The following is a 25,968-nucleotide window of genomic DNA, read 5'->3' as shown; positions in this document are numbered from 1 at the left end:
CTCCTCGTGCACTGAAGCGGTGGACAGAGCTGGGAGGGATCACCATCACTTCTACATACGGCACAAAACCCCACTGGACAGGACTGCTGGAGTGCTGCCTGGCCCTGAGACTCTTCTTCTCTCGCTGCCCTGGTCCCAGAGACCACGCTGCAGCGGTGCGTGTGTGCTGTGGAGCCTGGCACTGGGGCCAGTTGTCCCAGCAGGGCTCCAGTTTGTGCTGTGCCCCAGGGGAGGTACCAGCTGCTTTTGGCTCAGCCCAGCCTGAGCTTGGCTGCTTCCTGCTCGGGTAGGCGGCCACAGGGCCTTGGGCACCAGCCATCTCTTCAAACCAGTGCCTCACACTTGCTGCAAGCAGAAGCAGCTGGGATACGGGGAGTAACTACCTGGGGTTTTCTGTAAAGAAAAATCCAAAAACAGAGCGAGCCCTGTGGCAATAAATACCAAGCCGTACCTTTTCAGTAAAGGTTATGAATAAAAGAGCGCGTTCCCAGCACAGGGATATGTGGAAAGCAGAGCCACTACAAGGGACAATGGACTTCGCGTGCCGATGGGAGTTTTGGAGCTGGTAAACTCAGTGTTAACATTGTCTTGAGGGTACAGCAGCCCAAAGTGTCTCCCCATCTCCAAATGCACCACACACTCACTCTTAGCCCCCAAACAAATGTTTCAGCGGATGCTGTAGGTCAATATTTGCCGGCCAAATTCTCAAACGGGGTGGTGCCGAAGGTCGCTGCCGGCGGGTAGGAGGGGTGGGCTGGACGAGAGACTGTTATTTGCCCCACACAGAGCTATCAGCTGGGCTGAAGCAGGTGCAGATCCAACGTGGACACAAACAACCTCAGGTAAGGGGCAAATAAACCAGGATTTGACAACAAAGGGAGGCTCTTCTAAACAAGCACTAGTGCGTCTTCAAAAGAGAGGGGTGAATTTGGCAGAGGGTTAAAGGATAGGCACCATCAGGGAGGAAAGACCTATTCAGGCTTGTATGTGGCTGCAGGATTTGGGGTGACGGAGGAAGGAGAATGAAATGGCCTCAAGTTCTCCTCCTTCTGCTTGGCAACTGGAGTCGCAGCTCAGCAGTTTCAGGTCAAAGCAGGGACTGCTTGGAGAGCGGAAAGCAGCCCCAGGAATTAAGTGTACGGCAGCCGTGCCGAGGGCTAGGCTTTGGCATGGAGGATTTACAGGAAGAAGAAGATAAGTTATTTCTGTTTGAATGGGAAAAACGGCTGAGTGAAGCAGCGGCCAGGGAGTGGGTGGGGTTTTGTCCATGGCCCTGGAAGCCCTGATCCCACTGTCCCATACAGGAATCGGAGTGCGGGGGTGGGAGAGGCTGGGTTTGCCAGCAAAGGGGGAAGGCGAGTGCTGGGAAGGGGAGGACTCTCTATTCCAGGACATATTGCTGAGAAACTGCCCTGGCACTGCGTTTTCTACCTGCAAAGTCCCTCCCAGGCAGCACTCGCTGTGTGCCTGCACCTCTGAGGCAGGTTAGTGTCCCTTCTCCCAAGAACCAGGGGCACGGCTGAGAACGCTGTGCCTGTATCCTGGCGGTTTGCAGGGGAAAGGAGCAGAGGCTTTTGTCTTCTTCCAGAGGCACAGCGTGTGCAGGACTGATTAGGGAAATACCATTTGCAATCCAGAGGGATGAGGGTTGATGGGGTCAGAAACGCAGGATCCAGGCAGGGGAGCATCGTGGAGGAGCCTGGCTGTGGTTCCAGCTCTGCTTCGGCACGAGTCCCTGCTCCTCTCTGATTTCGCTGCCTTGGCGTTGGACCCAGGAGTCCTGTGTTGCTTCTGTGCAGCATTGTTCATCTCCCTATTGCTTTCTGCAAGCTCCTGCGCCAACCTGTTTGGCCAGGTTGATAATTTTCTCCCCGTAGACCTGAATAGGCTCAGCTTGCTGCTGCCAGGCAGCTGGAAATAACTTCTCTCTCGGCTGGTCCTTGTTCCAGAAATATGGTGTTCCTCTGGGGTCTGTTGCTGCTCTGCCTCTCTGCTCTGCACGGTCACCTAAGGGTAAGTCGCTTCACTCCAGCAATGGCGGGGGCCTCGGCGGTGCACAGCCCCCGCCCCAGCCAGCAAAGGGCAAGGGGAGCGAGTGGCTCTCCGGCACCAGACCACGGGGCAAATACCACCCGATGCTTCTGCGTGAGAAGCCCTGGAAGGCAGATTGGTGGAGGACACCGCTGCTCTGCTATGGGGTTAGCCTGTGCCCCAGTGCAGCTGGCTTTCCAATCCTTTTCCCAGCTAAAATAGCTGTGGATATTCTCATTATTCAAGTGGATTTCTGTAGAAAATATTTGGAAACTTGGTTTCAACGGTATTTAGTGACCATGACCTTCAGGGGTTAACAGGAGGTTGTTTAATAACAGCTTTTTTCTCTTCTCATTTAAAATCTGGATCCCTGTCAGATCTGAGATTGCAAAACCACACAGCTCACTCTCTACGGGATGTATTATTTTGTACCCTTCTGACCCGGTCCCTTTCTAAATAAATGCAGTGTTTGCAGTCTCCCCCAGCTCCTGCTCACTTCCACCTCCCCTCGGTGGACCCCACCACCTCTGAGTCTGCATCCTAAAGCCCACAGCCATGCAGGAACTGCTACAGCCAGGATGGTGCCAGTCTCTGACCTGGCCCCATAGGAAAGTGTTAGGAGTGGGAGCAGAGAAGAATGACTCTGAAAATTCAGAGGAAATTATCTGGGACCTGACTTTGTTTCTTGATTGTTTTGTTGGTTGGTTGGTTGTTTTTTTTCCCTCTACAGTTTCCTTTGGCACATGCCATTGAGCAAAAGCGTCTCTTCTTAGACAAAGATGGGGAGTTGAAGGTAAGCAATTACTGGTTCCACCCAAGAGGACTGGAGTTACACTGTGATATTTGCAACGGTTTTCCAGTTTGTCCTGAGATAGGATGAGGCCAGGCAGTGCAATCGAGCAGCACCAGTGCAATAAGAAAGTCCATCTTTGTGTGGGCATCCCTCCCTGCCTCACCCACTGCTGCTGCCAGCGCTGTGCTCCTTCGCGTTGAAGCTCCAGCCTAAATAACTGGGAAGCATACGGAGTAAACATCAGTACCTGGTGTGTACAGGGACTGGCAGGTGGATTATTTCATTTGATTGATAAGGGAAGATGAGGAAAACAACTAGCTCTGAGGGTGACAGGGAGAAAGATCCATTGCTGATGCTACCCATCGAGGCTGGCTCTGACAGCGCAGCGCTCCTGCAGTAGAGGAATGTCATCCGGATGCAGGTGGGAACAGAGAGCGGAGGGAAAAAGTGTGTGTTTAACACCGTGCAAATGTGAGGACAGCAGCAGCAGTGCTAGAGGCTAAAGCTTAGAAAGCTGGAAAATGGGGAAATTTGGAGAGAAGAGGGATGGAACAGAACAGACAAGTCAAGAAGAGACAGATGCCTGGAGGAGGATTTGAGCCAAAACGGATCAAGGCTGTGACAGCAGTAGAGGGTGCTGACCAATGCCCGAGGCAGATTGGCAGGGCTAAAATATGTGAAAGGAGGAGGTGAAATCAAGGTTGAGGATGAATGATGGATCTATAAATGGTGAAGGCACAGGACGTGCTGAGCAGGTGATGGTTCTTGCCCTCAAAGCCCGCCTGTTGGGCTCTTTTGCCTGGGGCAGGCCCTCGGAGCAAGTGCAGGAGGAACCTCTGTCAGACCCTCACTGAGTCTGTTTTCCCAGGAGACAAGACCTCGTTTTCCAAACGCATTGAGGTGCTTTCAACCTTAAGGTTAAAAGGAAAACTGAAGTGAATACACCACCAGAGTAGAGAAGCTGGAGAGTTTTCTCAGCCCATTTAAGTGTGCAGTAAAACCCGTGAGGAGCCCTGCTCCTGCTTTCCCAGTGCTATCCTTCTTGTTTCTCCCCAGGACGTGAAAAGTGCTGGACTCGCACAGTCTACTCTGCTCGGAGACATCCCAACCCTGCCAAACACAGAGCTGGCAGACCTTACCTATGACAACTTCCAGAAGATTGATGGGCCCATGTTGCCTTTCACCACCATGCTGCCAGGCATGGGGAATGACTGGAACCCAGAAGATGAAGTCATAGCTGGGGCTGCAGGCTGTCGTGAACAGCAACCATCTGGGGAAAATGCCTCTTCTTCTGAAGAGGAAGGAGAAGCTGAAGATAAAAACTGTGAGATGACTTGGAAGAAGAGCCTGAGGCTAGCAGATGGCTTGATGAGATTCAGCATCGATCTCCTTAGAGAGGTCCAGCTGGAGTCCAACAGAACCAATGTGATCCTCTCACCTCTCAGCATCGCCCTCGCCTTGTCTCACCTGGCATTGGGTAACTTCTTAATTATAAAAGCATCGGTTCCTGCCCTTCCCTGTACCCCATCATGCAGGCACCAGGAACCAATGTGCAAAATGCAAAGATTAAATACAGCACCTTCCACCTAATCTTACTCCTGCAGCTTTAATTGAGTACGATTACAATCATGGCCTGTGCTGAGGCTCCCAGTCTCAGGTTTCTCCAGCCTCTTTTATAAGACACGCTATGTTTTTAACAGGAGGCAGCTAGAGTAACATCCCTGTTTTCCACTACTTGGGCAGGAACTAACAGGAATTTGACTTTGCTTTTTAGGAGCAGCAGATCAGACAGAGAAGCATCTGCTGCAGGCGATGCATCTGGAGTCGGTGCCCTGTCTCCACCACATGCTGGGCACCCTTCGCAGAAGGCTCGCAGAATCCACCCTCAGCCTTGCGTCACGTCTGTACCTGCAGAAAGGTGAGATCTGGCAGGGGAGGGTCCATACTGGTGCAGGATAAAACTCCCGGTGACCAAGAGTGACGGAAGCATGCTGCCGTACTGGGAGATGTCTCTGTTTCCCTAAGCACTCCTCCTGGGGAGTGTCATGCCACTGGCTGAGCCACTGAGCATTTTTTTTTCAATGTCTGATGACTTCATGTAGAATTCTTCCCCTCTGCCAGGATTTGAGGTGAAAGAGAAGTTCTTGGAGGACTCAGAGAAATTCTACGGGGCAAAACCTGTGACCCTTTCTGGGACTGGTGAGGATGACCTTGTAGCCATAAACAAGTGGATAACAGAAGCAACTAATGGGCAAATACCCACCTTCCTACAGCAGCTCCCTGAAAACACAGTGATGCTCTTGCTCAACGCAATCCATTTCCACGGTGAGCTCCACAGGCCTTCCTTTTTCAGCCTGATCATCCAGAGGAATAGTTGGAAATCTACTAGTTTTCCAGCAGCACTGTAGCTGAATAGCATCTCCCTCCATTGCTTCCTGCTACTCAATCTGCTTGTTCTTTTCTTGTACATCTGCTGTTCCTCTTGCTTACATCTCTTTACAGTAATGATTCCCAACCGCTTCGTATGTGCTAAAAATTTTACTTGACAGCAGAGCCAGAATCCAGCAGGTGGAACTTGCGGTATTTTTGCCTTCTGGTTCAGGGCCCCAGACAGCAGCACATCACTGCTCATCTTAACCAGGTCACACGCAACTCACTGCACACCAACCACAGAGCTCGGAGGCAGCTTCCGTGGATTTCTTTCTGACTACAGCACAGTGGTCAGGCAGGTCTTCCTCTTTTAATTCCCCGAGGGTTGTGCATCAAAACACAGACCAAACGCTTAAATCTTCAAATGTTTTAGCTTGGTCTTGGAGCACTGTTTCACCCTATGCAGCACAAAGGCAATACTCTTCATTTTTCAAAGGGCAAACATACATTATTTTATCTTCATAGCCTTCAGGAATCTCCCACGCTGAGGCATGAGGATTAATCCTTGTTCTTTTTGTTATTCCACAGTCCCTCTCTGAAGATAAGAGCTTCCTGCTGTTAGGGCTCTTCCAGGCTTGGTACTGAGTTCTCGTGGCTGTATTTCTACTGGCCTGGTCACTATCTGCCTTGTTAGAGAACTCATGATAGGAGGAGTGTCAGCTAGGCTGGGCAGTTTCTGTTTTCCTGTCCAAATTTAACTTTGTTGATTTCTAAACTTTTCTTTTGATAGGGTTTTGGAGGAATAAGTTTGATGCTAGCTTCACTGGGCCAGATGTATTCCACCTTGACAATGAGTTTGTGGTCCCAGTTGAGATGATGAAAGCCCAGAAGTACTCCCTGAGCTGGTTTACGCTGGAGTCCCAGGACGTTCAGGTAGGGCTCTGTTAGGAGCACTACAAGGTTTGATTGGAATTTCCTCTTGCTATGGTATTTTACTGATTGCAAGTATCCTCTCCAAAAGCCAAATGTCTTTTAACAGGTATAGCACACAAAAAAACTAATAAGCATACTTTGTTCTTGCTTCTAGCAAGAATGTTGAATCTTTACTCTCGGTCTCTAGGAAAAAACCACAAAGGGATATTCCTACTAAGTGGGAATTAATGGAGTTTTAAAGCCCTGAGTTAAAGATAAATGAAGAAATATTGAAAGGAATTCCCTCAGACAATGTACTGTGGGAGCCCTTCAGAATACAGCTACTGGAGTGGGTACAATGTTTGTGCGTGTGGGCTTCCACTCTGCCATGCGTTCAAGCTTTACCAGCCAGTGGCTAAACACTAAAATCTCATGTGTTATTCCAACAAACTTTCTCCTCTGAAGAAATCGGATACCTCCTTCCCACCAGGCTGTTTGTGTCCGATAGCTAGACTGGCTCTGTAGACCAACTAGAAAAAAAACTAAATTAAAAGCATCTATTTTCTGGACTTTCCTTCCTCTTTCATAAATTCTTCTGGTTGGTTTTATTTCCAGGTGGCCAAGTTTCCCTTTAAGAGTAACATGAGTTTTGTGGTCATTGTACCAAACCAGTATACTTGGAACACCTCTCACGTGCTGGAGAACTTCCCTTACAAACAACTATGCAGGCTTTTCCCCAAAGAGGTACCCACCATGGTGAAGATCCCCAAAATAAAACTGGACTACCAGCTGGAACTCAACAAGGTTCTCAGTCAGTTGGGTAAGGCCTCTAACAGGATTTGCACGGAGTAAGAGAAGCTGATCGATCTATATGGCATCTGTTCGCTAACACTAAAAACTGCCATCCTAGTTTCTAAAGCTGTGCCTCACAGCTTGCTCCAGATAACATCCAAACTCTTTCAACTCTCATTCCTCTCCTCCTCCTTACTCTTTGCTTGCCTAGCACCAAATGTTTTGCTCCAACAAGATGATACTACAGAGAAGGCAGCATTCACAGTTTCTCACAATCTTTACAAGTTCTTCCTATTCCCCTATCTGTAGCCAAGACCAACTTCCTCCTGTGTGTCAACCTTTATCTCTTACTTTGTCATTTAACGTAGCGTCCAGGAGATAGAAATTGCCGACAGAGAGAACGCAGATCCCAAAACCTGGAACGGAGAGCTTACTGAAATAAAACACCATGCACTGCATTTCCAGATGAGAATAATTTAAGAGTTCACTTGGTTTTGCAGAATTGCTTAAAAAAATAATCTCTGTAAAAGTGTTTCCAGCCTAGCAAGAAAGAGCCTTCAGACTTGCTGCTGCTTTTTAAGGAAGGACTTAAGTTCTTACACTACTACTCTAAAAGAGGTGGACAAAGCATGTGAAAACTCTTCTAGCTTTGGCACCCTCAGCTCTTTATACAGAGAGGGACTGGAGAACCTGGCTGGACTGCAGCTTTGTTTCTGTTGCTGGCCAGTTCTCCAGTCCTCCATGGTGGACAACATACGCAGCAACAGATTAGGGAGTTGCTTTCTTCAGACAGCTTTGAAGAAAATCAGAGCTGGTGGCAGCAAATGGGAAAGATTAATTTAGTCTCATGTCTCTGTAGGCCTCCAGGAGCTGTTCACAAGCCCAAATCTCCAGAAGATCACAGAGGAGCCTCTCTTTGTATCCAGTATACAGCATCAGTCTACCCTGGAGCTTAAAGAAGATGGTGTGGAAGCATCTGCTGCTACCAGCATTGCGATTTCACGCTCAGTCTCTGCCTTCAGCCTTGACCGGCCCTTTGTCTTCGTTATCTTTGAAGATGAAACAGGCATCCCACTTTTTATAGGCAGTGTCCAGAACCCCAACCCCAATGCTGCTCCCCAGATAAAAGAGCCACGGGACTCATATGAAACAACAGATCTCAAAGAGTACCCCATGCCCAAATAAGAGAGGAGCAGAGCCTAAGTGTTCTGGGACTGCTACCTGACCTTTTGGACCAGCTAAGAGAGGCCTCCTGTGCTTGAAGACCTCCCGCTGAGGCCACAGGAGGCAATCCCTTGCTGTTTTCCTTTCCAGATCCCTAGAGACCAGTCCTGGGATAGCCCATTCCAGCCTTGATGAGCTTCTCCAGGCTGGGGTTCCCCTCTGATGAACCTGAAAAGCTTGCTCTGCCTGGATTTCCCTTCCAGGGCTCTCAGTCCTGGAAGGGAGAATTCCTTGTCCCCAGACTCTTCTTAGAGTCTTTATTAAGCTCTTATTAGAGTCCCTCGTAGCCTGGAATCATCACTAGCATCTGGCAGCTTGGACAACAGCCAGACATATTAATGTGACTCTTCCTTCTGCAGTTCCTGTGAACATGTCTCCCTCAAAGTGTTCCTCTGAAAACTGTCTGTACCCACCTAGAAAACAACCTCTAGGTCAACTGGACTAATAACCAGTTGTCTTCTCTAGGATGCATCACAGCCATTTCCAGGCACAGGCTCTTTTCAAAGATTACCTTTTCCCACTCCTTGGCTACCGGGATCTGATATGGCAGGGTCTGCAGTGGGAAACCCCTTTGGATCCTTATCTCCAGCCCTTTTCCTGGGAAACTCTAGGTTCTTGGGTAATGCTAGATTTTTCAAGACATATTTTATTGTGTTTTTTAGTAATTTTTATGTCAGCAGAATAATAAAGAGTAAAGCAGAATATATTTGCTTGAGATGTTGCATTGAAAGACCCAACAGAGAAAGGAAAAAGGCACACAACTCGAATAATCACAAAGATCGGGAGGAAAAAAGTCTGAGTGTGAGAGATGGAAAGATAGGAGGGGCTCTTGCACAGGATCGGCTCTTTGCTACACCTCATCAGAGGACAGAGGAGAAATGGCTAATCTGTAGAGACTGTCCAAGTACCAAGTCCAATAAGCTTTGGCCATCTCACGAGGTCACAGCTGGCTTTGTGAAATGGGCAGAATTCCTTGAATTAGGGCACGAGCTCAGTAGCACAGGGACAGTGGTATTTTGGCTGTGAGCAGCAATGCAGAGATAAGCAGGGATGTGACAGTCCTTAACCTTTCTCTTGGGCAAAACCTGACCATTGCTGGTTTCTACTAGGAGGTTCAAAGATACTCATCTGGCATCTGCTACCTGCGATTTGTTCTTCTACTGGGATACTCCTGGCTCCACAGCACAATCCTATGGATGGCTGGGACAGCTTCCACGGGAAGGAGGGGCAGATATTGACACCGGTAGCTGGACGTCACTGCTTTTGCCATGTTTTGGCAAAAGGCAATGTCCCGTTACAGCTTCACTTCTGTCTGAGATGGGAACAGCTCCCTGGGTCCTTGTTCTGAGGTGGCAGCGCACGTCTGAAATAAGCTACCGTGAAAGAATCTTGGGAACCCTCCACCCAACCAAGCCATCCTACCACTTCAAAATATTAGTCTAACTCCCTGCAGCCTGCCACGCGGCAGCTATTTCTGTACAAAACAACTGCTGTCCATAGTAGACTCTGCTTCCGAACTCCCTCAGTTTCTGAGAAAAAAAGGATGGTGCTCTGTTTTTGTGAAATAGCAGTTACAGAGCACAAGGGCCATCCTTCTGGCAGTGTTTTCCTCGCTCGGGAAGTCTGCCTTCCCTCAAAGGAAGGAGCAGAATGCTTCTGGGAGCCTCCGTCCCTGAATAGTCTGCACCATCTGCTGGAATAAGAGCAGGACTGACTCACTAACCATGAATTTTGGGGATGCAGGAGACTTTGGGGAATAAAAAGTCCTGGCTGAAACCTGCAATTACACATTTCTTGCAGTCTAAAAGGGGAAGAACGGCTGAAGATAATGTCTATCCCTCTAACCAACGCAATGACATGTACCCTTCAAAAAGAGGGTGTAATTATGGGGCCGTGTAATTTTAACAAGTAAACCCACAAGAATTCAGCTCTACTATGAGGACACAGCTCTAGCCCACAGGGAACATTTTTGCTTATTTATTTATACAGATTCATTCCTAACATTCAGAAATGCAATCCCATGCCTTAGGTAAGTCTTGCTTTGGCTACTGCTACCTCAGCACTAACCTCCCTCAATTTCACCCTGTTGCACTGCAACCTGTGCAAAATTTGAAGTGCAAGTCTTCCTTTTCATACCTCTGCCCTCCAGCTCCCCCTCTTCTATAAAGTTTTTTCCCCCTCATTCTCAGTTTCCTGAACAGCTTGGTTCTTATTTCCTATTCTCCATCCTTCTGCCATCCCTCCTCCAAGCTATTCTTGTCAAACTATTAATTTCATCTTATTTGACAGCACAGCAGCCCTCCAGGACTGTGCTTTGCTCAACAAATTATCAGTTGCACCAACCTTTAGACTGTTTTTCACTCCACCGACTCTCCAGAAGAGGCAGTTTGTAAAATGCAAAGTAATATTGATGTCTCTGCTCAGGAATTTCCCCTTTGCATCGCTAAGCTTTCATTTTGACTGAGCTCTGTTCTGAAAAGACACGACTAGCACAAAGACACGACTAGCACCGGGCGCCTGCTCTATAGCTCATCTGCTCCGCTGGCTGAGAATATCAAATAAGTCTCAGTATCTTTAATATTAGATGTGTTTTTCCTTACTAGAGGAAATTAATATTAACACAACCAGTACTTCTACAGCAGAGGTGAACGCTGATCAGACAGCAAATTGCCTATTATCTTGAACCCAGACCAGAACAACAGAAAAATGTTTGTATTGATTTTACAAAACTGATTTAAGCGCTTGGATCTATTTAGATGAGTATAACGCAGCGTTTCAGGAATACCCTTCACCTACAGGAATAAAGCTGGCTTTGCTCTGTAACAACATTCTATACAACATTAAAACCAAACTTGTGTTTAAACAGATGGGCTTTCGTTTGAAGATACAGACAAGATGTAAAAACTTCTCTAGTGATCCTTCCATAAAGGGCAATTTAATACCACAGATAAGGCATCAAAAAGAGATGAAAACCACCAGAAGACATCTCCACAGCCAACACAACCATTCTTGGGCCGACGATAGAAGACAGCAAGTACAAACACTTCTCTGCAGCTCATTTCTCACAGAGCAAGCTGAGAAGCAGTTGAAAGCAGAGCTGTTACACATTGTGTTAGAAAAGGTCACCTTTGAAGCACTGACTAATCACAGGGCAGACTACTCCGTTTGCTATTCCGGCTTGCAAAACCAGCAGCTAACGCTTCTCCGAAACCATCCTTTCCTCTTTGCTGAGGGACTGCATGAGCTCAGCGCCAGCATGCGTGAGGAACTCCTCATGACCTGGTAGTGGCGAGGCTGGCAGCCCAAAAAGGAGATGTCCCAATGCAAGCCTAGGCTGGGGGCACTGACATTACTGGCTACAATTTACTTTCAGCATTTCCAAGTAGACAAACTTGGATCCAGCTTCCCTGGATCAGGTGAGCTATCTGTCCAGTTAGCCCAGTATCCCAGCTTTCCCAGTAGTCAATACAAATGGCCAGGGAGAAAAAAGCCAAGAATGAGCAGGGACAAGGAAAAACAACAGATCCCTGGTCGCATCGCCCAGTTGCCGAGTCTGACGTTACATCCGACCATTGTGAGCCCTCAATGGACCTGTCTTCTACTCACTTGGTTTGGGTTGGGTTTTTTCCCCCCAAATCTATTTATCTTTCATCTTCTGCAATAGCTAGTTACAATGAGTTTTGCAATTTAATACTTACGAAAAATATACTCTCTTGTTTTAAATGTGCACTGATGGGTGCTCCCCTAGAGTCTCCTACTGCGAAAAATAATGAAACCCTCTGCCCGTTTCCCTTCTCCAGATCGTTTATCGTTCTGTAAGCTCCTACAACATTCTGTTAATTCATCTTTTTTTTTTTACCAAGAGACCTTGGCTTTTTAGTCTCTCTCTTTTCAGCCAAACACTTTAAGCCAGTTATGTCATTAACTTCTTGTTAACTAACGCTGTCACTGGACAGAACCACTTCTGAAGGTCTTCCCCTCAACTTCTTTAAACAGCAACAGAATCCTGCTTCCACTTCACGAGTCTATCAAATTTTGGACATAAATCCATCAATCCAGTAAACACTTCTGCATTAACCATACCTCTGAGACAGAAGAAATTCCCTTACGTACACACAGCAAAACTGCGGGCATAACAAACTCGCTCAAACAGGGCAGGGAGCATTTGCCGCTCCGTCCCGAGCTTTACCTGCTGGAGTGTCCTTATCGCAGGGAGCACATTTGTTTTGGAAGGCAGGGTTAAAAGGTTAATACAATTCGGTGGGAGGGTGGCAGGAGCAGAAAAATGGGAGCAGAGCACTTTAAGAGAGCCCTGGGAAGCTGTAACCTGAAGCCTGCCGAAGGCTGGGCTGTGGGAAGCAGCAAAAAGCAGATGTGGCTGCACCAAACCCACACTGTGCCGCACTGTCCCCGAGTCGCACGGGCTGGGAGCCTGCGAGAGGAGCCCGAGGTAAGGGGCAGCTCCCCCCTGCCCACTGCCAGCGGTGAGGGGAGCGGAGGGCGGGGGCTGAGGCTGGGGAGCTCTCAGAGGAGCTGGGCAATGGGAAGAACGGTTCTTCTGCAGGTGGTAAAGGGTGAGATTCCCACCAAATGAGGGATCTCACCAGGGTTGGGAGCCACCAGCATCCTAGGGCATCTCTTCGTTGCCAGGGCTGAATGGGGAACTGGGGTGGTTTTCTGCCTCTAGCATCTGTGGTCCAGCTGGGAACACGCTTTTTCCTTGCGACGGTAACAATTTTGGTGAGTCAAATCCTCTAGAGCTAGTGGGTTGCAAGATGCTTCAGAAGGAGTTAGAGCTGTGGGGTGGGGCGCTCACAGCGAGCAGTCTGAACTCATGGGTGATGTTTCATAGCACCCCTAAAATCAGAAGCATTTATAAATGGTGTGAGACTTGTACCGCTATAGATGGAAAGCAAAATAGGCCCTTTGCACCTGCAGGCCTTCACAAGTTGACAACTCCCAGACACAAAGTTCCTTCTCGGCTCATTTCTCAAAGTTGTCTTCCTGTACCTTCCTGACTGTAGCATCACATGCTGCATGCCCTCGATCCTTCTCTTCTCTTTAAAGGCAGCCATAAATTTTAATATCATGCCTGAAACCATCCCACCTCTGCTCCAACCAAATTATTCTCTCTGCATTTTTGGCTGTGTGCTAAGAGACATGTAAATAGAATCCAGATGTTCAGGCCAATTCAAACGCAAAAGGCTTTGTCTTTCTAAAATGGAAATTGCTTTTTGGCAAAGTTTGAGAAATATGAAGCTGGTGACAGTACTGGCAAAAACAATACAAATCTGCAAAACCAATCTCCGCTCTCATGCTCCCAGGAGCTCAGTGTAGTTGGAAGCAGAGGTTGTGTTGAGATTATTATTTTTTTTTTCCAGAGAAAAGGTTATGCTCCATGGAAAACCTTCTTCTCTAAACTAGACTGGGCCAAACCTCTTCCGCTCAGCATGCAAGAATACTGCTTGGTGCAGGCATTCTCACAAAGCCCTCGCTAAGTCCTGTTTAACTCAGACTCACGCAGGGCTTCTGTCAGCTCTGTTTCAGCATGGTGCCTATTCATTGCAAAACTCTGCAATGCTGTGAGCAATCCCAACATCATAGCCTCTGTTACACCACCAAATACACTGGTTTGTTCCAGTATAATAAATCCTTTTGATACGCATCTGCACCACAATACTTCATCTACTCACCAGCTAGGATAGCAGCAGGTCACAGGATGCAAGTACACAGGGAAAAGAAGGTACCACTTCTGTGGTACACTGTCTAATCATAGATGAAAACTTAAAACCTCCACTGTGACACCTTTTTCTCCAAGGCAGAACTACCTCCAGAAGAAAAGGGAAGAAAAAGGTTTTGGCAGGAAAGAGAAACAGTGAAGCCCTTCACTTAACTAAAACCTCTCCCTGAACAGACCGGGTCCTGAACTGGGACTGTTGTAGCCACGTGGCTTTAAGTTGTATTTCTACCAGCAGGCATGTTTTCTTTATAGCTGCAGTTAATCTGAAACATATGTTCTTTCTTAAACTTCACTGGATGCCTGGATCACCAGGGTTAGTTAAATACAACCCTCTTCCTTTAATTTCTGGGAATCTATATAAACATTGCTGCAGACCAGCCTGAGTGGCGTCTGTTCTCAGGGGCATGACACTTCTGCAGTAGCTCCGGTTCACCCACAGCGAAACGCTGGGTTACACAGCGCCCTTTGGACCAGACTGGTCTGTCTGGAAGAGCCACATAGGCCAATTCTGGAGTGATTAAAAGTGGAAAAGGGGAATTTGGTACTTTTCTGCCACCCTCATTGTAAATGTTGAAGAAGCCAAGCTCTGTCTTTCACCTCTTCTCTACATCTGGCCTAGCACAAGGTATTTACTCCCAGCCCCCTTTCTTACCCTCTTTTAAGAAAACTCTTCTACTTTTACTTTATCAAATTGCAAATAAGCAGCAAAGGATTCATACAGGCTGTACAGCCTTCTAGGTACACGCACGCACAAGAAACATGAGAAACTACTGCCTGAGGCAGGTAACTAGTATAGCAGAGCAGTAACCAGTCAGTTTTGTCTTCTGCCCTATTCAACAATATGTCTTTGTGACCTTTTATAAATGCTGAAGTATTGAATTTTTCAAGTCTAAGACTTGGAAGATATGATTTAGTGCTTTCCTGGACCTTGGCACTCAGTCACTGCCAGCATCAGTGTGGTTTGGGCCACACACATCTGCTTTTGTGCTCAGGCACACCCAGGCATGCGTGCTTGCCCACTTTCAAAGTCACTGGGACCAGGCTGGCTGAATACTTCAAAGCAGAGAAGAAAACCCAGCTAAGACCAGGTGTGTGTTTCACAATTTGGAAGGACGAGCGGCAGGATGCATCGTTGCAGTTCCTGTCACAACCAAGTACAGCGAATAGCAGTGGCAGAGATGTATTTGCTCAGTTGCTCAAACTACCTCTGTCATTTTCTTAACTCTGTAGGTTCAGGCATGCAGATTCCAGTGGTTCTCCTTTTCCTGGGTCTCTTAACTGTCCCAAGCAGATCCCAGAACTCGGCTACTGAGCAGGTGAGTAGGAGACAACATGCAGAGAGTGAGGGAGAGATAATTGGAGCAGGTAATTTAATTTTAGAGAATCTTACAGAAGGATTAAGCACTGCTCTCCTAAGTTACTAGGATTTTATTTAGCAACATAATGAGACTAACTCCTGCTTTACTTGGATAAAACCACAGTAGTTACATCAGGGGATGACCGTGAGGCAGAAATAGTGGATTCCAATCTGAGTGCTGCCTTCAGCTTTACTGGGATGCGTTAAAGTAAAGTAACTGTTCCCACACTCTCTAGCAGTAAGATTAAGCCAGGATTTCCGAGATCATAGGAGAGTATCTGTAGATTGCTTGCCTTTGAAAAGGTTATCACAACTGTGAACTGCAAATCTAACCAAAGCGCTCCCTGTACCTGCTAGAACTCTGCCACTGCGGATGGAGCTAACGCCGGTGAGGTCGAAGAGGAAGACCCATTCTATAAGAGCCCTGTAAACAAGCTGGCAGCTGCTGTCTCCAACTTTGGCTACGACGTGTACCGTCAGCAATCCAGCCGGACAGCCACTGCCAATGTGCTGCTGTCTCCATTCAGCCTGGCTACTGCACTTTCCGGTCTCTCACTTGGTGAGTTCTTGTCCCGTTTCCTCACGCGCTGTTTGGCCTGACAGGCCTTCCCTCATACTGTTGTCCTTGTCGTTGGCAGGGGCTGGAGAACGTACAGAAGATGTGATTTCCCGCGCACTCTTCTATGATCTGCTTAACAAAGCCGAGGTCCACAACACTTACAAGGACCTGCTGACCAGCATCACTGGACCAGAGAAGAGCATGAAAAGCGCCTCCCGCATCATCTTGGAGAAAAGTAAAAGCCCTTTTTCCCCTCTATAAAATTTTACCTAAATAACTAGCAGCAGGTAGAACACACTGACTAACATCGCGCTAACAGCTCTGGCTCTGACATACTGTTTGGACAGGACACAGACAGCGCATGGAATGCTGTTGCCTCTCCAGAGAAAGCCTGGAAAGTTTGTGTGCACATAAATAAAAGGCCAGACTTATGCACACAAAGACACTGGTGACAGAGCAGCTAACATGCAAAAGACCTATAAGAAACTTGCTGAGAATTTTGCCTTCACTCTAGGTTTTCTGGCAGGTGTTGCTAACTGCCAGGAGCCACAAATCACATTTTCTAATTGTGACAGCATTCAGCCATCTTCCTTTGTTTAATTCCTTGCAGAACTATTTGAAGTGTCTGCTTTCTCCATGCAATAAACATCTGAGAAAGCTAAGAGCTATCTTTTGGAACCTGCTGGTTCCAAGAATCCAATAGGTTGAGTAAGCCGTACTCATAAAGCAAGCTGGAGAGAGAAGAAAGGCATGAAAAGCTGCATCCAAGCCTTCTGTTCTTATCTCCTTTCTTTACTTTTCAGGAGAGAGTTATCCCATACTCCAGCATGGGTGGCTGTAGGATTTGGATCAGTTTCCTCGTGTGCCTTCGGTCATTCTTCTTCAAAGCAGGTTTCTGTATACACACAGCCACAGATGTTTTATGAGAGAACTGCTGCTGGGCTTTGGATTGCAATCTGATGCCTTGAGATTGTTTTGATAAGGGAGCTAGCTGCAATATCGATCTCTTTTGTTCCCCAGGACTGAGGGTGAAGCCTGGTTTTCACAGCCAACTCGAGAAATCCTACAAGATGCGTCTGAGGGCACTAAGTGGTAATACTCAGTTAGACCTCCAAGAAATCAACAACTGGGTACGGCAGCAGACAAAGGGAAGGATTATGCGGTTTATGAAGGACATGCCTGCAGATGTCAGTATTCTCCTTGCTGGGGCTGCTTACTTCAAGGGTAAGAGTGTTGTGTACTTGGTTACAGAGAGGGCCTAAACATGCATTAGAAGACATGCAAGGGAATGCTCTCATTTCCAGCAGAGCAAACAGACTGCTAAAGAGACAGAGTGTAAGAAGAAAGTGTTTGAGAATGTTCAGTAAAGAAGAAAAAAATGCACGCTACCTGAACAGAAATAGTCCTCGAGGGAGGAATCTCTCTTGGGAAGCTGAATCTTGACCCATTTGCAGTAAGAGACTAGAGAAGAAAGTTGAAGGTCACAAGACTTCACGGCAAGAGACAGAATATTACCATTTAGAGAAGGCACAGCTTAAAGAGTGTACTGAGCCTTTTCAACACTGTGGAGGGAATGGAGGGAGATGCTAGAGAGCTGTTCTAGAACATGCTGTACGCCAGTGTCCTGGAGAATTATTGCTTAGAGACAAGAAGCAAAATAAAGGGTGGGGAGTGAAGCACTTTATATGCATTGACACAATTGTTACCCTTTAAAATAGTTTTGTAATTACATAAGTAGACATCAACTTCCCAATAGCTACTCCACCCATACACTGGCTTGATTTATTTCCCATTTAGCCTATTCTCAGATGAAAAGGAGAGGCCAAAGAGTGGCAGTAAGTCAGTAGCTCCAATCAGTGTGTTTCCATCTCTATCATTCAGTTATGCCTCAACTCTTAAAGCACTAATACTGTATAGATAAAACACATTACTCAGCCACAGACACAAGCCTGGCTCCATTTTATCTTTTAAAAAACAGGGACGTGGAAAACCAAGTTTGACACCAAGAAGACCGCGCTGAAGGATTTCCATCTGGATGAGGACAGAACTGTGAAGGTGTCCATGATGTCAGACCCCAAAGCCATACTGCGATACGGTTTTGACTCAGAACTCAACTGCAAGGTCAGACAGCAAATATTGCACAAGATCTCCTAAACCTACTGAGGAACAGGCTCAGCTACACTTACCTGTTAACCCATTCCAGAAGACAGCCTTGCTCCTCCCATCAGGCTAGTTTTGCAATCCCTGTTTTGAAAGGCACTGTGTTGATTCTTAGAACATCCTACTTCTTTATTAGCCATGTGACAAGCAGTCCAGCATTTAAATAATGCACAGGTCCTGCTAGCCTGTATTGCTTGACCTGAAGTTGGGCAAGAAGGGCAGGGCACCCTCCTCCAAACTATTCCATCTCTACCCCTTTCAACAAATCTTTTACTGTAGCATGAGTTCCAGCTGAGAATCCCCCAAAGCAATAGTGCAGTTCATTAAAGAATAAACTGGTGTAAGAAAGCACTTGCCACATAAAAGAAGAGCGCAGAACAGGTTGATGAAAGCCTGGGCATCAGAGGGGTCAGGAAGCATCATGTCTGATAAAAGCAAACAGGGAAGAAGACCAAATATTAACTGGAAAGGCTGACCAGGCAGTCAAGATTTGGGCCTGTGCCTAGCATGGGATGGGTAAAACTGTTTATTATTGATGTGACCCTTTCTTATATATAACTGACCTTCCAGATCGCCCAGCTTCCACTGACAGAAGGAATCAGTGCCATGTTCTTCCTGCCTACGAGGGTGACCCAGAATATGACTCTGATTGAGGAAAGCCTGACTTCTGAGTTTGTTCACGACGTAGATAAGGAGCTGAAGACAGTCCATGCTGTGCTAAGCTTGCCCAAACTAAAGCTGAACTACGAAGAGGCACTTGGCAGCACTCTAAAAGAGACAAGTAGGTACATCACACACTCTACAGACTGCCAGGGCTCAAAGCAGTGGGCAAGTTGCTACCTGCTCTCAGAAGAATACAAAGTTGGTGGGTTATAGTTAGGTCCTGCTGTCAGTCTGTAGAGATTTCACCAGCAACTAAACCACCTTAGACCAGAACTCCTCAACTTTTTGTCAGATCTTTCCACCAAGCTCATACAACGCTTCTGAGGCTGAGAGAGAGAGAAGCTCAGTACAAACAGATGTAAGGTGCTTCTCCCTGTTACCCCCGATAAACTCTACCAGAGCAGCTACCTGCCTTCCTGGATCACAGCATTAGCAGTACTGCTCCCTGACCTGCAAGCTATGCTTTTAGCTAATGGCATTTTCTTTCTTTCCTCCAGGGCTCCAATCACTTTTCACATCACCTGATTTTACCAAGATTTCTGCCAAACCGATTAAGTTATCTCATGTGCAACACAAGGCGATTCTGGAGCTCAGTGAAGATGGGGAAAGATCCACACCAAATCCTGGGGTGAATGCTGCTCGTCTGACCTTCCCCATAGAATATCATGTAGACAGACCTTTCCTCCTTGTACTGCGAGATGATACCACTGGAACCCTCCTCTTCATTGGCAAGATCCTGGATCCCAGGAGTGTTTAAATCACTTCAGTAATCTGCAATGGTAGGGCCCAAATGGAAAGGGTGGTACTGGGAGGGATACTGGCTCCCTGCTCTGCTGCACAAAGACACAACTTGCAAATCTTATGCCTTCATGCTGCAATAAAAGAGCTTTTGCTATTAATCTCAGCAAGCCCCAGTATTCTCCCTTGAAAGATTGTCTGCCTACATCATATGCCTTCACACTCCCATTTTCCCCAGATGAGCCACAATGCAGTTCTGTGTCCTATATGCAAGTACCAGTCTGGTGTATACTGCATTTTTCCCTGTCTTCCAACCTGACCACCAAGCGTTTCACGCTCGCAAGAATGGAAGTGCTTCAGAGCATCAGAAATAAAAGGCAGCGTGGTCTGAACGACTGCACGTTCATAACCAACTGCGTACCCGCCATGGGAGATTCACATCTCTAGAAACACACGCATAGACAAGTATCTCAAACATTTGCTTCAAACCCACATGCAGAAATTATACAGCAGCATCTACTCCCACCATACCACACACAGACCCCTCATGTTAGAATTGGTCATTTTATTTACAACAGTCTCACTAAAGAGCATTTCAGATTTCATTCAAGTTGTTGTTACACATGATTTTCCAGTTTGTACTGCATTACTATCTTACCACATGAAACTTAGCTTTGATGAAAGATCACATTGCAGCTTCCTTTGACGGGGAAATTAAGTCCTCTGAAGGATGCTTCTGGGCAGCTCTAACAGACAGGTCTTCATCTCTTGTAGTTCCTGGATCTGAGTACTCTGAGGACCACAGTGCACTGACAAAATCTCCTCTGCTCTTTGAATCGTGCTCAGAGCTTCAGAAACCGCAAATCTGAAATAGGAAGAGGATAAGAATAGAGTATATAAAATACTTAATTCAGCTCCCTTGACTTCCAGAACCTTCAACCCCTCCCCAGTAAAAACCTAAACCTGTTCCTGGGTATTGATCCTACCCCTCCATTGCCTTTCAGCACCAGGCAGATAGCGTGCACTTCAGCTGCAAAGGGAGGATGGGGAGGGGGGAAAAAAAAAAAAAAAAAAAAAAAAAGGTAAAGAGATGGATAAAAACGTAAAACTTTGAGTATAGGTACCCACTACTTCATCACTGCAGCTCCCACTAAAATTCATTCAGTTAGAGAGAGGTGGTGTTAGATTTGCAGAGACAGAGGATTTGCTTGCCAAAAGAGGGTCAAAATAGAGCAAGGGAATTTATTTCCTCCTTTGAAAAGATGTCAGCAACATCGTACAACTGAGATGCAAATACCAAGGGTGACTAGTTGTCAAAATAAAACAGGACAGGGAATAAAAAGAGCCAGGGAGTAGAAAAGAATAGACAGGCATAAAGCACAGAAATGGGTCCAAAGAGTCATGAGGTATAAGTGAACCCCAGTGGGGTTAACGAACTTGCACTTGAGTAATGGCCAACTTTTGTACCTGTGCCAGACTGCCCAGGGTCCTGCAGGACACCCTGCAAGGTGCCAAGGACCACCTGCCATGATGTCATGTCAGACACACAGGAGTGGTGCAGGGAAAGAACAGCGAATGAAAGCAAATTTACCCATTGAAGAGAATTTGTGCCAGCTTGAAAAGTTCATGACCCATTTCTACACTTGATGGTCCATGATGCGCTTCCACAATCTGAATACTCCTCTCCAGGTGTTTGGCTGCTTCCTGCCACTTTCCTGATGGAGAAAAGCAAAACAAAACAATAAGTCATGAATAAATACTTTCTAGAGCTACTGCCACTCAAAGAATTTGACAGCATTATGAGATTAACTATATCCACAGCATTCTTGGGAGGCTGCTGACCTCAGAACCAGGACAGAGAATGTAGAAGAACATGAGATCGCATTATTGTTCAACTGGCTGCTGGGAATGCAGCTTTGGTACAGCAGTCTGAGAGCCCTGCTGTCAAAGCTAGAGAAATTCAGTAGGAGAAAAGTAAAAGGGCTACTCAGGGAAAAGGCTAGTCATGTTAAATTCCAAGTTCAGAAAACTGAAGATAATGAGAAGACAGTGCCATACCAAGAGTAGCATAGACCTGTGCCAGATGATCCTCCATCTCTCCCATCAGCAAATGCTCTGGAGACAAGAAGTTCCCAGCATCCATCTGACACTTTAGGAGCATTTTGATAGCCTGATCTGTAACAAAGCATGGTATAAAATTCATCTTACTGGCCAGTCTCCAGCCTTCCACGATCTATGAAAACAAATCAGTCCAATCTCATCTTTGCATCTTACAGAACTAGATTTGGATGTGGTTAGGATTCCATATCGACTTCATCTGCAACCTTGCTTATTCTAACGCAGCGTTGGCCTGACTCACCCGAGGAAAGCAAGGCCTGGGAATGCGTAACTCCAATGTTACCCTGAGTTCTTTTAGTTACTATGGAACAACGTGTGACTTAGATTAACACTCGGATCAGGGGTATAAAAAAACCTAAAGCTCAAGTCCCCAGGGACACCAGGCTGCGTGCCAGAAGACCCCAACTGCGTAAGCAACAGTGCCACCTCATGGCTAGAACATCTCCCGATGTGTACTGATTAGCTGCTGACCTTAAAGCAGAAAGATGAGCCTTACCTGCCTTCCTGTCTCTTAGTAGTTCTAATGCTTTCTTGATTTGCTGCTGAAGGTCCTGTAAACGGCGTGACAGGCTCTCTCTGCTGACTGAGATTGCACAAGCTTCATTTGAACAGCAAAGCATGTCTTCCCCCTGTGGGAATCATCCCTGTGATCATTCCTGCTCACGTTTAACTCAAAGCTTAGTTTCCATCTCCATTATCTCTGTATTATGCTATAGAGATCCTAGGTAGTTTTTCAGTTGCATTCATTAAACAAAGCGACTTGCTTGTAAATTGCTATTAGCTGATTTGATTTTATGAGAAACTTCCAGGAACAGCTACAACTGTGAGCTATGGATTAGGCGAAAGGAGTGTCATGGGGTACACAACTACAGTTCAAACAAAACACATACAATGTTGACTTCTCCTCATCTAACCCACACTAGATGCTTGCATTTACATTCTCTGAACTGCAGAGAGTATGATTCTCACTACCTATAACCCCTATAAGTACACTTTCTGTTCTAGGCTCCAGGCCTCCATTTTCTTTCCTTAACATCTTTCTTTCCCCAATCTGATATTCTAAGGTTCCCTCGGCAAGTTCGAAGGTATTTTAACTCACTGTTATTTTTCCTGTAACGCTAGAAGAGTGACATCCAAGAACATTACAAGGAAGTTGCTAAGAACAGTGAGGTACTGTCGTGACTCTACAGGGGCTTTTGCCTTCTGAGCAGAGGTCACTGGACTCGGGTCTTTAACTCTTGAATTTCCCAGTGATCCAAATGTTACACATCCTGGTAAGTTACACAATCATAACTACGGAAGAACTACCTGCATTGAAGCCCGGCAGCTAGGACAGCAGAATGAGTTTCTCATGGACACCACGCTCTTGACATCAGACTCTAACTCATCAAGGCACGCCTGACAGCGACACTCAAAGAAATACTGACTGAGAAGCTGTTGTCTCTCAGCAACCCTCATTCTACACTGGTGAGGCCCTGCAAAGGGATGGCAAGGGTAGAAATCACTGAACAGGTACAGTTCTTAACGTCAGACTAAATCTATCTTCGTTACAATTGAGACTAGATATCTTTTGGAGACCACATAACTGGAGACTGAAGAATGTAACAGTGGGCTCAGGAGATAAACTCTTGCTTTGATATCTTTGATCAAGGCTTATACATAAACAAAGGCTCTAGCAACATTATACTGGGAATTACAATATTAATAGCAATCAGTTAGCATGCCAAGTAGAGGTGAAAGGATGTCTGTGCCTCCAGACAGAGAGTTAACACTTACCATAGCAGTGGAAAATCTCTTGGCCGCTTGGGATTGGCTGCGATGCCCTGACAGTGGCAGCTGTCCCAGTAAATGACACACTGATATTAGGACAGCACGAATGGTTCAAAAGGCTGAGGACAGGAAAGAAGGCTGTCGCCAGGCGCACAGGCTTCTTATTTACAACAGCACCATCTCCGGACCCTAAAGACAGAGGAAAAACAGGTTGAGAATGAACGCTCAGTAACCCACGCAACTTATGCAACGGGCACTGTGACCAATTGCAGAGAGCAGTAGAAAGGTTTCTGGCATATTGCTGCAATAAATAACAGCTAAACACCCTCTACACGTGCACCAAAGAACAAGCCAGCATGGGACAGGCCATTAAATTTTAAGCAAGTCATTCCCACGTGTAATGGGAGCTTTTCACAACTAATAATTCAATCTCTTTGCACAAGCAACAGAGAAAGGCTTAAAAGTTTTTCTCTTACCCGACTCCTGCATTACAGTGATCGCTTGTGCATTACATTGCAGCTGCAACACATGCCTCAGCATCGCTTCTGCCATGGTCTTCAGCTCTGGAGACAATTCACCTGATGTTTTATCACACGTCTTTGGCTTGGAACACTTCTCAGATGATTCCCGATTCAAAAGAACAGCCTCTAAGCCGGCTTCTTGCAGTTGTCTGCATATAGCTACTACGCTCAGCGTGCAAAGGAACTTATGTTCAGGACTGTGCTTCTCAGCGTGTGGCAAAAGGTTGAACACAGCTTGGTAAGAACTCCGGTACTGACCATTGTCGTTACAACCAGGGATAACTCTGGTACCAGCTCTTGCATCTGGTGCCTCACCGAGACGCTTGCGTCTTGCCTGAGGGTTATGAAGCTCCTTTTCACCATCACGGGACCATTCCACCAGCCTGCTAACCTCTGCAAATCCCGCCAGTAGAACAGTCCTCAAGGCAACGTGGCAGAAGACCCCTAACGTGAGAAGCAGCGCTCCCAGGGAGCATTCTGTCCTGTGGTACTGCTCCCAGGCCACGTCTGCACAGCTCTGGCTGCAGTACTTTGCGTAACTGCACCCACAGCAAGGCACTGAGGCTAAGAGCTGCCTCAGACAACGATGACAATAAAGATCTGCATTAGTGACTCGAGTATCCCACGCTGTTTCACTGCTGTCCTGCAGAAGGAAGCTCTCCCCTGGGCAGAGCACACTTACAAAGGCCTCCTCTCTCAACAGGCTCTGTCCTGGTAGGATGTCCTGGGAGGCCACCAAGTGACGTCCTCTCTCTGCATCAAAATTCAAGCTCAAAGATGAAGAGGCACCTGAAATACTGTCGTTCTCTTCCCAGATCTCTGACTTTCTTTGAATGTCACCACAGGCTTCTCGAACAGGCTCTGGACAGCTCTCCTTTTCATGTATTTTAATCTTCAGTTGACTTAACTTTTTTAGCAGCGTCTGACATGTAGGATTAGTCACGATCTCATCCATAGCAATTTTATTCTCCGCCACACTGAGGGCGTCTGCTGCATCCTGTAACCTCCCCAAACGCAGCAGACATTCAGCTTTCCTCAGCAAGACCTTGGGCAGCAGCCTGTCTGGATAGCCATGACTTTCAGCCCTGGCAATATCTTCCAAACAAGCCTAGAAACAAAAACAAGGCCTTTTAAGTGTACTTGAAAACCAGCTGAGACATGTGATCAGAGTTGTGATCGTGACTTAGATTCCATCTAAGACACAGAACATTTTAATAAGAGTACATTAATCAGCAAATTTAATGTGCATAGCCAATCTGTTGGCCAAATAAAGCCTCCTGAACAAGAAGGAAAGCAGGAACCCTTCAGAAAGTGTAAGCAATAATGGACAGCTTCAGAAGCACATCTGATCTACAGTCTCTTGTTCTAACAATAAAATATCTGTTACCGTGGGGTTTGCAGAAGCACCCACCTGAACACTGAGTGCAAACGTTATGTGGTAACACCTCAGATGGTGCTTGGGCTCTTCTGCCCCAAAAACCCCCCTCTTGCAACAGAAGAGGCCTCAGGCCACCCTTTGGGAGCGCAGTCTTGCTCGGGGACACCCAGGAGCCCGGGGTGAGGGTGGGGGGCCGGGCTGCCGTGGGTCCCGCTGCCCCACCACCACTTACCTCCAAGTGCCCGAGGTGGAAGAGGGCAGCGGAGCGGTTGGCGAAGCAGACGGACACCTCGGGGCTGCCGGGGAACTCGTGGGACGCCGCCTGCAGAGACCAGAGAGCTGCTGCCTCGGGGGGCCCTCAGCGGGACCTTCTCAGGGTCGGAGCCCCGGGGGATCCCCTCAGGGGAGCTGCCGCCTCCGCCCGGCCCCCAGCCCCACCTACCTGCGAGTAGAGCCCGGCGGCGGCCCCGTAATGGCGGCGGCCGAACGACCGGTTTCCCTCCTCCCGGTAGAAGCGCGCGGCCGCCGGCTCCTTGCCCGCGCGCGCCCGGCGGCACAACCGCTGCAAAGCCGCCACCTCCACCTCGGGCCTGCGGGACACCGGGGGTCAGCTCCGCGCACCGCCCGCCCCGCCCCGCCCCGCTCCCCTCCGCCCGCCGCTCACCGGAGCAGGCCGCAGCCCAGGCGCAACGTATCGTGCAGCGACGCCGCCGCCAACCGCTCCCGCACCGCCGGCTCCAGCGCGGCCCAGCGCCGGGCAGCGCACAGCCGCCACTCCTCCACCGGCAGCGCCATTACCGACACCCTAATGGCGGCGCCCAGCAGCACTTCCGCCGTACGGC

At 47.4% G+C, this 25,968-nt stretch overlaps 3 protein-coding genes across 5 annotated transcripts; 2 read left to right on the top strand and 1 right to left on the bottom strand.

Annotated features, from left to right (window-relative positions):
• Window positions 1–785: 785 nt before the first annotated feature.
• SERPINF2 (serpin family F member 2) lies at window positions 786–8,824 on the top strand. Of its 3 annotated transcripts, none has more exons than XM_086763214.1 (9): window positions 786–842; window positions 1,950–2,013; window positions 2,762–2,824; window positions 3,881–4,301; window positions 4,599–4,742; window positions 4,946–5,149; window positions 5,985–6,127; window positions 6,722–6,926; window positions 7,758–8,824. In XM_086763214.1, exons 2-9 carry the CDS (start codon window positions 1,954–1,956, stop codon window positions 8,081–8,083), a joined length of 1,566 nt encoding a protein of 521 aa, XP_086619340.1. In that variant the 5' UTR covers window positions 786–842; window positions 1,950–1,953; the 3' UTR covers window positions 8,084–8,824. The 3 variants fall into 3 exon arrangements, with proteins under 3 accessions (XP_086619340.1, XP_086619339.1, XP_010119835.2); XM_086763213.1 differs by lacking the exon at window positions 786–842 and adding an exon at window positions 1,350–1,484; XM_010121533.2 differs by lacking the exon at window positions 786–842 and having other exon boundaries at window positions 1,947–2,013.
• A 3,599-nt stretch (window positions 8,825–12,423) lies between these two features.
• Window positions 12,424–19,505, top strand: SERPINF1 (serpin family F member 1). The gene is made up of 8 exons (XM_010121534.2): window positions 12,424–12,572; window positions 15,093–15,178; window positions 15,577–15,778; window positions 15,858–16,013; window positions 16,799–17,002; window positions 17,757–17,899; window positions 18,509–18,719; window positions 19,099–19,505. The coding sequence occupies exons 2-8, from the start codon at window positions 15,101–15,103 to the stop codon at window positions 19,356–19,358; spliced, it is 1,254 nt and encodes a 417-aa protein (XP_010119836.2). The 5' UTR covers window positions 12,424–12,572; window positions 15,093–15,100; the 3' UTR covers window positions 19,359–19,505.
• Window positions 19,506–19,887: 382 nt separating this feature from the next.
• SMYD4 (SET and MYND domain containing 4) lies at window positions 19,888–25,921 on the bottom strand. Its single transcript, XM_086763167.1, has 10 exons — window positions 25,791–25,921; window positions 25,569–25,716; window positions 25,359–25,448; window positions 23,704–24,856; window positions 23,234–23,416; window positions 22,766–22,932; window positions 21,954–22,086; window positions 21,398–21,514; window positions 20,931–21,054; window positions 19,888–20,204 (listed from the first exon to the last, which is right to left on the bottom strand). The coding sequence occupies exons 1-10, from the start codon at window positions 25,919–25,921 to the stop codon at window positions 20,054–20,056; spliced, it is 2,397 nt and encodes a 798-aa protein (XP_086619293.1). The 3' UTR covers window positions 19,888–20,053.
• Window positions 25,922–25,968: the final 47 nt, after the last annotated feature.

This window comes from Chlamydotis macqueenii, chromosome 19 (genome assembly GCF_036417535.1).
Source record: "Chlamydotis macqueenii isolate bChlMac1 chromosome 19, bChlMac1.mat, whole genome shotgun sequence".
NCBI classification, from domain to species: Eukaryota; Metazoa; Chordata; class Aves; order Otidiformes; family Otididae; genus Chlamydotis; species Chlamydotis macqueenii.
This window is presented reverse-complemented; position numbering and strand designations above follow the sequence as displayed.

Bases quoted from the DNA above. Each gene is read 5' to 3' on its own strand.
- SERPINF2 (XM_086763214.1), top strand. From the start codon at position 1,954: ATGGTGTTCCTCTGGGGTCTGTTGCTGCTCTGCCTCTCTGCTCTGCAC. The intron at 2,014-2,761 runs GTAAGTCGCTTC...TTCCCTCTACAG, and splicing joins CTCTGCACGGTCACCTAAGG to TTTCCTTTGGCACATGCCAT. The intron at 2,825-3,880 runs GTAAGCAATTAC...GTTTCTCCCCAG, and splicing joins ACAAAGATGGGGAGTTGAAG to GACGTGAAAAGTGCTGGACT.
- SERPINF1 (XM_010121534.2), top strand. From the start codon at position 15,101: ATGCAGATTCCAGTGGTTCTCCTTTTCCTGGGTCTCTTAACTGTCCCA. The intron at 15,179-15,576 runs GTGAGTAGGAGA...TGTACCTGCTAG, and splicing joins AGAACTCGGCTACTGAGCAG to AACTCTGCCACTGCGGATGG. The intron at 17,900-18,508 runs GTCAGACAGCAA...CTGACCTTCCAG, and splicing joins ACTCAGAACTCAACTGCAAG to ATCGCCCAGCTTCCACTGAC.
- SMYD4 (XM_086763167.1), bottom strand. From the start codon at position 25,921: ATGGCGCTGCCGGTGGAGGAGTGGCGGCTGTGCGCTGCCCGGCGCTGG. The intron at 25,449-25,568 runs GTAGGTGGGGCT...TGGTCTCTGCAG, and splicing joins CCGCCGGGCTCTACTCGCAG to GCGGCGTCCCACGAGTTCCC. The intron at 21,055-21,397 runs GTATGGCACTGT...TTTCTCCATCAG, and splicing joins ACAGGTCTATGCTACTCTTG to GAAAGTGGCAGGAAGCAGCC.